Below are 10,472 nucleotides of genomic sequence, written 5' to 3'. Positions count from 1 at the left end.
GGCAGCTCAATCTGTTATTGTTAGAAAAAAAATGTAGTTGAATTAGCATTCTGTTTTACAATAAAGCTACATAGGGAAGGATTGTTTATTTACTAACCAGCTTTGCCATATGGTGATTTTGATGATTATCTTCGTAATATTGACTATATCAGCATTTGGTTACTTGGTGACCTATGCAGTGAAGGCTTTGATATAGGATGTTCTACTTATTTTCATTTTTTGTGCATACAATCATCTAGAGCGTATATGGATACCCTCTCAGAACGTGGTGCAGCTGTTGCCGCCGCCGGCGCCGTTGCTACTTCCTTCACCCATCACAAGAGGAGCGGAAGGCTCGCAACAAAGATCGGTCGATGCCTTTTTTTTTGACATAAAGATTGATCGGTGCCTGCCAGCAGCCCAAGCCTGATTAAGCACAATGAGCCTACGTACGTGTATGGAGCAGCAGTCCAAGAAGAGCAGATGATGGTGATGGACCAGTCCAGGCCTGATTAACCACAGTGGGCCTAAATGAGTGTACGGAGCAGCAGCCCAAGAAACAGCAGACGATGGCGGATCGATCTAATCAGACGGCAGCGACGTCAAAACAATGTGACAAGCCATAACTCGTTCCGTTATATTGTTTCTTAATTTAAGTTAGATGACAAAAAAATATATCTACAATGGGTTATATCTTAGCCTTATCTTCAATAACTTGTCATTCCTTAAAACATGATGAGATAAATTTTGCTAAGAGATCATCTCTTGTCTTGTCTTAAATAAGAAAAGACAAGCCTTTTCTTATGAGTTATCTCTCCTCCACCTCGTCATTTATCCTACGTGGCACTCGTAAGATAGCATTATTGTACATGCCCTTACGAAATCCTTCCCCCTCCGCGCTATCGAAGAGTTTATTCACTCCTGCCCTGGGTTTTTGACCCTCGAGGCTCCAGGACCATTGGATCATGGATATAACGTTCTCTAGGAGGGCTCGTCTAAATTTACAAAAAGGCGTAATTTACATGATGCGAGTGCGAAAATTTGCAGATCAGTACATGTAATGCCGAAGAATCATCCTTTGCATGTTTAGAACAAAGTATAGAAACATCATCGTTGATCCAAAGAGAACATGCAGGAAAATGCTACGATGTCAAAGTTCTCAATCTACATAGAGAACATACATAAAGGGATCCACGGAAGCGACAGCGGCTCGTACGATGCTCAAGGGAGGTATACAGACCACACATACGCCCTGATCATTTTGTACATGTGCCCAAATGTGAAAGACCATCATGCCAACATCTCTGCTATATCGATCCACTTGGCGTGCAGGTTTGTCCCCGCGAAGTTCAACGAGATATTCACCAAGCATGGCAAGGTCGAACCGAATGCTGTGAACGAGCGCGAGCTGGAGGCGATGCGCACCGCAAACAGGATGGACGGCGACGACATAGGAAGGTAATCATCTCTAGACCCTATAGTAGTAGGTCGTAACCATTCACGCCGACGGTCGAAGTGTCGCCGTGTTAACTCCGCCGGCGGTTGCTTAAAAACTCAGGGCGGCGTCGAAGGCGGAGTGGGACTTGTTGTACAGCCTCGCCAAGGACAAGGACGGCTTCCTTCAGAAGGACGCCGCGCGCACCGTCTTCGACGACAGCCTCTTCGTTCTGCTGGCGAAGGACGGCTCGTCTCGAAATTAAGCAAGCATGACTTGTATTTGTACTTGTCCTGTCGTTGATTGTTGATTATAAGGTCACTGCACAATTATTGTCAATGTAAAAAAGGGACTGTCTATTTGACAGTCGACTGGAATACAATTGAGCTTTATTCAAATTTTAGAACAAATAGAAATTGACACATGTATGTATGTGTTTCTCTTCTACTCACTTTATTCTAATGAATAAGGCACGCACGCATTTTAAAATTTAACTTTGATCATAAATTAGACCAATCAAATGCAGTTTGTATGTAATAACAAATATACAGTTGAATTAGTATTGAAAATAAGTTTTCAACAGTAGAATTATGAGGTCACAAAAATTCATATTATCGATGTAATTTACGGTCAGAGTTGAATTTCAAAAAACATGTGTGCATTATTCATTGGAATGGAGGGAGTATGTATGTGAAAATGAACATTTTCTGTCATGTATGTGTATCTCCATGGGCTTCTCTATAGTATCATAATAACACAAATGAAAGTACCCTTTTAGGTTTATTTGTCTTTGTCATTTTGTAGAACACCAAAATGTGTAATTTACAATTGCGCATTGACAAAACAGAAAAAAAATCCAATGAAACTAAATGGATATAGATTATCTTTTTCCAAACAAAGACAAACCCAACACAAAAGGTACCAAACTACGTGGTAATCCCTCAAATTGACGAAAAAAAGAAAATAATGAAAATAAATGGATATGCATTGCCCAACAAAGACAAGCCCAAAATGGATAAATGGGATGTTAATTGGTGAAAACCTGACTATCCAATTAATTATGAAAAATCGGACGGAAAAGTTGGCTCGGTTATTCCATCTAGCCAAGCTATTCATTCCTTTTTATGAAAGGAAGATAAGGGACATAATAAAAAAAATGAAGTCCCCTATCTAGGAAGGATAGGCTGGTTCAAGAAGTTTTAAAATACTACATCTTTTCTTTATGATATAGAAGGGGGAATTAATCAATAACATTGCTAAAGCCCATGGGGGCGTATCCGTATTTGGTAGTGTAGTGGAACTAAAAATATGGATTTAATAAACTCCTTTTACAAAGCAAGTGATTGAGTTTAGTAGTTTCTCGTAGAAAATTATTGACTCTAGAGATATGGTAATATGAAAAAGACAAAATTGTTTGAAGCACTGGCAAGAAGATGTTTTACCATTGAACTACACACACTACGGTATATATTCTATAGCGTACATCCATTACAAAGGGTTGCATGTAACTATTTAGAGTCAAGATACTCTATATAGTGCGAATATTTCCTATCACAATCACTGAGCTGACATACATAAACTACCCCACTCACACCGCTCCAAAGAGAACCTCACCAAGACAGTATGCAGGCGTCATCATTATCACTCCTTCCTTTCCTAGAGGTGTCATCGTCATTACTAAAACCAACGACTCCAAGTTCGTCGTAGGCGTTTGTCAACTCAGCCTACGTTGTACACGTCGTGTGGAGCTAAATGAAGATCCGTGCCAGGACTCAGCCACTTGCGACCAGACAACGTAGCTCCGACTCTGACAAAGAACCGTGAAGCACAAGTGACGCTGCATCAAATAAACCACCTGTTGTTTGTCATCGTACACCAGTGGGCCCCACCACAGCAGCTTTGATTTTGCAGCAACAAACCAACAGAGGCAATCCCATGGACATGCCGGAGAAGAGCCGACTACCGCAATCATTGTCGTGCCTCTAACATCACTCCCCCATCATCGTTGCCACAGAAGTCTTGACGCCAACACCAGCGTCGAGAGCAATCTCGTCACCCACACGACACGAGGTCAAAAGTGCTTGATGTCGCCGCCCAACCTACATCCGCCATGCCGCACCCTGTGCAGCCTACCAACACCACCTTCCGGGGCCGCCGCCCTGTCATGCCATCGCTGGCTATCGAGCTGCAGCGCCGCACGGCCCGGATGCCCGCAGCCCACCCTACTCAGGGCAACCGCATGCAGAACACCAACACTGCACCACATCCGGAGCTGCCCACCCCAACATGCCACTGCTGGCTCTCGAGTTGCAACGCCGCACGACCTAGATGCTCGCAACCTACACTGCCTAGAACAAACACACATAGATCACGAACGCCGCACCATATCTTGGGCCGCCGCCCTGACATACCGTCCAACAGCCCCCAATGGGGCGCATCGGTCAGGCTAACAAACCTACTACCCAAGTGGCCCAAAGGTTGCCACCCAAGCAAAAGTCGAGTCGCTACCCTGTTCCATAGAGCCGCCTCACGCATCATTTTCCAAGGCCGTCGCCTCGGGGCGCATCAGCCGTCTGGGGTTGCTTCCCCTGCATCCAACAAACCCACGCAGGAGGAAACTAAACACATCAAGCATAAGCTAGCTTTCCCAAGCAATGCCCCCAAGGGGGAAACGACGAAGATGCCGCAGTGGCCCGCTCCGAAAATCATTTGGAGCTTAGGTTTTCACCCTAAGAGCTCGAGCCACTCATAGAGGAATATGAGTATCAAAACGACGCCCCCAAGGAGGGAAACAATGCCCGAAAGCGCCGCTGTCGACGGCACCGACAAAGTCGGGTCAAAACTTTCGCTGGGAACTCTTTCGACCACATGGACAAAAATGCCATGTAAGCAAACCAAGGCTATCGTGGAGGATCTTCCCGTGATCTAGAGGACTTAGATGTCAGGAATATTTTCAAAAGTGCTATTTTTACAGCCAACTAAAATTATTTGGACTTCATGCAGATTTCGGTGCAACGAATTTCGCGCTGAGATTCGTGCTAGCCTCTTGTATTTGGCGTCACTTTTGTCTTAGAGCAAGTACAATAGTAAGCTACTATCTTCATTTCTTTTTAGTATGTATATAACTTTTGTCTGAAATCAATGTATATTTAGTTTGACCAAACTTATAAAAAAAATATCAACATTTACAATGCCAAAGGAATATCTTTAGATTCATTATGAAATATAGTTTCATATTATGTATATTTGATATTGTAGATGTTTATTTTTTTTATATAAATTTGGTCAAGTTTTGTAAAGTTTGACTCGACACAAATTTTATATGCGGAATAAAAAGGAACGGGGGAGTATAATCCTCCTATACCTCACGATTGCTTATCAGCGGAATTGCGTCCTTTACCTCTCGATTGCTTATCAGCGGAGTTGCGACTTGCTGCGCCTGATGGTAAGTCTTGAGTACGACGCCCTTGAAATGTTTCAACGCGGTGCCTCTTGAAAAAGGCTCCTCCGCGGCGCGCACACACACACACCCGTCGGCCGTCCGGCCACACGAACGCGCGTCGTCCGATCCACCCGCGGGCGCGGGGGCTGTGCGGCCACCCTTCGCTTCCATCGACAGCCACTGCTTTGCGGCGGCCCTTCCCGTTTCTATCCAAACCAATTCCACGCGTTCGTTCATGGCTTTGCGGCTGCCGTTCCGCCCTCTCCCCGATCACGCAACGGCCACCGCACAAAACCTGACGCGTCCTTTCGCTACCTGCAATCAACAGCGCGCCCGCACTGTCGCAAACATGGCGTATACGACTATACGTATCCGTCTGTTCCCCGGCTCCCACAGACCCACACGCACAACTGACTGACTGAAAACAAAAACGGCACGGAAATACTCAAATGGATTTGCACGGCTTATTTTTAGAAGATCAGTTGGATTGGAGTTGGATAGACGAGCTATCCAAACCGAGCTGAAGCAACAATGAAAAAAAAAGCAGGAGCAACGGCCGGGCAGGAGGACACGTGGAGGGCCCGTTGTTCGGATAGGCACCGTCGACCGCCACAACGGACGGCAGGCGCGCGACGTCAACCCGTACACCGGTACACGTCGACGGGCCGTGAACGGATATGCATCCCTTTTCTTTCTTTTTCTGACATGATATGCGTCCCTTTTCACGAGATCGGCCAAGAAAGCGACGGCGGAAAGCGGGGGGAGGCGCCGCGGATGGATCGGGTAAACCGGGGCGGGGCTGGACACGCGGTACGCTGAGTGCGCTCGTCGCCCCAGCAAAAACGGCACGGATGTGTGGGGAACCGGTCAGTCCCGATCCCGTCCCGTTCCACACCGCCGTACGTGGCCCCTATTTTTGCGCCCCGTCTCATGCAGCGCATGGGCTGGGCTGGGTTGAACCGGTGGCACTGGTGCATTTACACATCTCCCATCTCATCTCATCGGCGGTCGTCGTCGTCATCCGGAGGCGCGAGAAAGATCAGAGGAAGAAGCCACGTGAGGTCCGGCGATGGAGAATTCGTGGGACGAGGAAGGGCGGCGGCTGGCGGCGGCGCGGGTGGTGCACAGCCAGGTGAGGAAGATCAAGGAGGAGGAGGGCGACAAGGTGAAGGTGGACGACACGTACCAGCAGCAGCAGCAGCTGGCCGAGATGCGCCTCGTCCTCCGGGACCTCGGCCGGCACCGCTCGCGCTCGCCGCTCGGCCGGGTCGGCCGCCCCGCCATCTCCATCGGCGGCGACTCCTAGTCCTAGGGCCGCCCCCCCTTTTTTTTATTTTCTAGCTGGGTCGTCGTCGTCGTCCCCTCGGGCTCTCTCGTCGTGTATTAGGATTTTTCTTTCTTTTACTTTTTCTTTGGTGACCCTGCCCATCTGTGGATGGGGCAGAAGATCGTCTTCTGCTGGTGATTAGGGCGTCCTTCCATGATGGTTCTGTAAATACTTCATACTCCTATGTGTGAGTTGTCAGTCTCTTCCCCTTTCCAGTTTAGGAAACAAAACAGGAGTTTTTGGATGGTGCTGCGTTTTTATTTTGTTCTATTTAATTTATGCCTGCGATTGTGAGAAGAGATTATGCATAGAGCTTTAGGTTAGATCAGAGTTCTGTGCTATGGGTCTGAAGATGTCAACTCTTATATTGCTTGAAGATGTCAACTCTTATCTGAAATAGTACATATTTTCCCTGAAGATGTCAACTCTTATCTGAACTATGGCTCAACAATGCCTCCGTCGAGTTACGAGATTGCTGATTACCCGAAGAAGAACCAGCTAATGACAACATGACGGGATTAGTACAATAATATTTAGTGATCTAAACAATCTTATATTTTTTTACGGAGGGAGTGCATTCATTGCCCAGAGACTGATGGTTGCAGTAATAATTCCAGGATAACTTAAGATGCCCCTTGATCTAATACTAACACAGGAGTGACATGTTACTTGTGTAAAACGCCTCTCATATATACGCATTCAGTTCCGGTTGCTGCGCACAAAATAGAGGAAATGGTGAAAGATCAAAATTGGGGATTTTTTTTTAGGAAAGCATAGCTTCATTACTTAACTGTGGTGAGGCATATCGCCCACAACACATTCACCCACTCGGGCTGGTACATCGGACTCCCAAACCAAACAGTGGTCGGGTTCACATTGGCGGCCAATATTGGCTAGCTTATGTGTCACAGAATTCGCACCACGTCTACAAACAAAAATAGAAAACTGAGAAAACCAAAGCTTTAGTTGATACTTCATGTCTTCTATAGCGACCGCATACGCCGATGAATCCACCTTGCGCACATCTAGGGCTTCGGCCAGGAGTTGAAAATCCGTCTTGAACTCCACCCTGATCTTTCCAAGATCAGCTGCAGTGGTGATTGCATGGGACATAGCGACCACTTCAGCCGCAAAGGCATCTGACGTGTGCTCTGGTCGTCCCGCCCTGGCATGCACCAGTGAGCCATCGGCCACCCTCACTGCTACGCCCCATCCTGCATGCTGCTGCCCCGGCACAAACGAGCCATCAACATTGATTTTATAAACGTCAGCAGTAGGTGGGCGCCACTTGTCCGGCTTCGGCTTGTGGACCTTCGTGTAGAAGATCTGCACATATTCAAGGACGCTGCTCCTCGTTTGTCGTGCCACTTCTGCAAGTGGTAACGGCATCTCACCCTCCCTCGCCTTGTTTCTATTGGCCCACCATAGCCACCAAAAAGTGAGGATATGCAACCTCTTTTTTTCATCTAGCCCCCAGATATAATCTATCATTGCATGCACGCCCTCCAGCTTCTTCAGATCGCTTCTTTCCTTTTCCAGAGTTAGGTCCCGCCACACTTCCTTCGCAAGCTTGCATTTGACGAAGAGATGCGCCCCATCCTCCTCCCCACGACTGCAGAAGAGACACTTAGTGTCTTCAATGGGTATACCCCTCCGTGCAACCGTGGTACGAAGCGCAAGGGACTCGTGTTTAAGCCTCCAAGTGAACATTTGGATATTTCTGGGACAAGGTAACTTCCAAATTCTCTTCCAGGATTCATCCCTTATTCTACTTAAATTCCTAGGAACCATGGAGCTCGCACCAACACCTCCATCCCTCCGTGTCTTCTCCAGTTCTACATATAACTTATAGGCACTTTTGACAGAATGGGCCCCTTTGTTATCATACTGCCACGCCATGAAATCTTGGGCACCATCTCTAAGTGGGATTCGGAGAATGTGTACCACATCATCATGTCAAAAGATATTGTTGGAGAACATGGCAATAATTCAAAATTTTCCTACGTGTCACCAAGATCAATCTAGGAGGTACTAGCAACGAGAGAGAGGGAGTGCATCTTCATACCCTTGAAGATCGCTAAGCTGAAGCGTTACAAGAACCTGGTTGGTGGAGTCGTACACGCAGCGATTCAGATCGCGGTCGATTCCAATATAAGCGCCGAACAACGGCGCCTCCGCGTTCAACACACGTACAGCCCAAGGACGTCTCCTCCTTCTTGATCCAGCAAGGGGAGAGGAGAAGCTGAGGGAGAACTTCGACAGCACGACGGCGTGGTGGTGATGGAGCCCGTGGTTCTCCGGCAAGGCTTCGCCAAGCGCTGCAGAGGAGGAGGAGGTGTAGGAGAGGGGTAGGGGCTGCGCCATGGGAAGGGTCTAGGTCTTCTGGCAGCCCTTCCACCCCCACTATTTATAGGAGAAGGGGAGAGGGGGACGACCCCTTCAGATCCCATCTAGGGGAGGGGCGGCGGCCATGGAGGGAACCCTAGATGGGTTTTGGGCGCCCCCAACCCTAGGAGACTTGCCCCCCAAGCCAGGAGGGGAGGCTGCCCTAGGGGAGGCGCCCCCACCTCTCCTGGTTACGTGAGATGGGGTGGAAGGGGCGCACAACCCCTTAGTGGGCTGGTGTGCCCCTTCCCCTTGGCTCATAAGGCCCCCCAACACTTGTCGGGGCCTCCGAAACCCCTTTCGGACACGTTGGTCGTCACCTGATACCCCCGGAACAATTCCGGACTCCAATACCCTTCGTCCAATATATCGATCTTCACCTCCGGACCATTCCGGAACTCCTAGTCACGTCCAGGATCTCATCCGGGACTCCGAACAACCTTCGATAACCACATACTATTTCCCATAACAACTCTAGCGTCACTGAACCTTAAGTGTGTAGACCCTACGGGTTCGGGAACCATGCAGACATGACCGAGACATCTCTCCGGCCAATAACCAATAGCGGGATCTGGATACCCATATTGGCTCCCACATGTTCCACGATGATCTCATCGGATGAACCACGATGTCGGGGATTCAATCAATCCCGTATACAATTCCCTTTGTCAATCGGTATGTTACTTGCCCGAGATTCGATCGTCGGTATTCCAATACCTCGTTCAATCTTGTTACCGGCAAGTCACTTTACTCGTTCCGTAACGCATGATCCCGTGGCTAACTCCTTAGTCACATTGAGCTCATTATGATGATGCATTACCGAGTGGGCCCAGAGATACCTCTCCGTCATATGGAGTGACAAATCCCAGTCTCGATTCGTGCCAACCCAACAGACACTTTCGGAGATACCTGTAGTGCACCTTTATAGCCACCCAGTTACGTTGTGACGTTTGGTACACCCAAAGCATTCCTACGGTATCTGGGAGTTGCACAATCTCATGGTCTAAGGAAATGATACTTGACATTAGAAAAGCTCTTAGCAAACGAACAACACGATCTTGTGCTATGCTTAGGATTGGGTCTTGTCCATCACATCATTCTCCTAATGATGTGATCCCGTTATCAATGACATCCAATGTCCATGGTCAGGAAACCATAACCATCTATTGATCAACGAGCTAGTCAACTAGAGGCTTACTAGGGACATGTTGTGGTCTATGTATTCACACATGTATTACGGTTTCGAGTTAATACAATTATAGCATGAACAATAGACAATTATCATGAACAAGGAAATACAATAATAACCATTTTATTATTGCCTCTAGGGCATATTTCCAACAGTCTCCCACTTGCACTAGTGTCAATAATCTAGTTCACATCACTATGTGATTGTAAGGAATCCAACACCCATGAGGTTTGTTCATATCTTGCTTGTGAGAGAGGTTTATTAGTCAATGGGTCTGAACGTTTCAGATCCATGTGTGCTTTACAAATCTCTATGTCATCGTGTAGATGCAGCTACCACACGCTACTTGGAGCTATTCCAAATAACTGCTCTACTATACGAATCCGGTTTACTACTCAGAGTCATCCGGATTAGTGTCAAAGTTTGCATCGGCGTAACCCTTTACGACTGTAAAACCCTCGATGCGACTATATCTCCCACTTGTCGAGGCACGAGTTAGAGGCATAATTGCATTGAAGGCATATGTCGCAAGTTAGGCAATCTTCACAACATCCCATGTAATATAGATAATAAAAGGGGAGATAACATAGTTGGCTTACACTCGCCACGTCAATCAAGGTACATAAATAACATTACATCATCCAAACACCCATGGCCCGACTACGGCACCAAAATAAAAGATAACCCAACATGCGACACGGTCCCGATCACCCCC

General features: G+C 47.4%; 2 protein-coding genes across 2 annotated transcripts in view; both read left to right on the top strand.

Moving 5' to 3' along the window:
• The window catches only part of LOC119319604 (probable peroxygenase 5), a 3,913-nt gene extending 2,049 nt beyond the window's left edge, over positions 1-1,864 (top strand). The window contains exons 4-6 of the mRNA XM_037594055.1: positions 1,115-1,209; positions 1,312-1,437; positions 1,538-1,864. Coding sequence (XP_037449952.1) covers positions 1,115-1,209; positions 1,312-1,437; positions 1,538-1,679 — 363 coding nt within the window. The 3' untranslated portion in view covers positions 1,680-1,864. The remainder of the gene's footprint in view (positions 1-1,114; positions 1,210-1,311; positions 1,438-1,537) is intronic.
• Positions 1,865-5,717: 3,853 nt separating this feature from the next.
• Positions 5,718-6,506, top strand: LOC119319603. Its single transcript, XM_037594054.1, has one exon. The coding sequence runs from the start codon at positions 5,926-5,928 to the stop codon at positions 6,160-6,162; it is 237 nt and encodes a 78-aa protein (XP_037449951.1). The 5' UTR covers positions 5,718-5,925; the 3' UTR covers positions 6,163-6,506.
• The last annotated feature ends 3,966 nt before the right edge of the window (positions 6,507-10,472 follow it).

The sequence above is a fragment of the Triticum dicoccoides genome, chromosome 6A, assembly GCF_002162155.2.
Source record: "Triticum dicoccoides isolate Atlit2015 ecotype Zavitan chromosome 6A, WEW_v2.0, whole genome shotgun sequence".
Classification (NCBI taxonomy): Eukaryota; Viridiplantae; Streptophyta; class Magnoliopsida; order Poales; family Poaceae; genus Triticum; species Triticum dicoccoides.
The sequence above is the reverse complement of the archived record's forward strand: the minus strand, read 5'-3'. Positions and strand labels throughout refer to the sequence as shown.

What these genes read in the sequence shown, in the direction of transcription:
- LOC119319603 (XM_037594054.1), top strand. Translation starts at nt 5,926, where the DNA reads ATGGAGAATTCGTGGGACGAGGAAGGGCGGCGGCTGGCGGCGGCGCGG.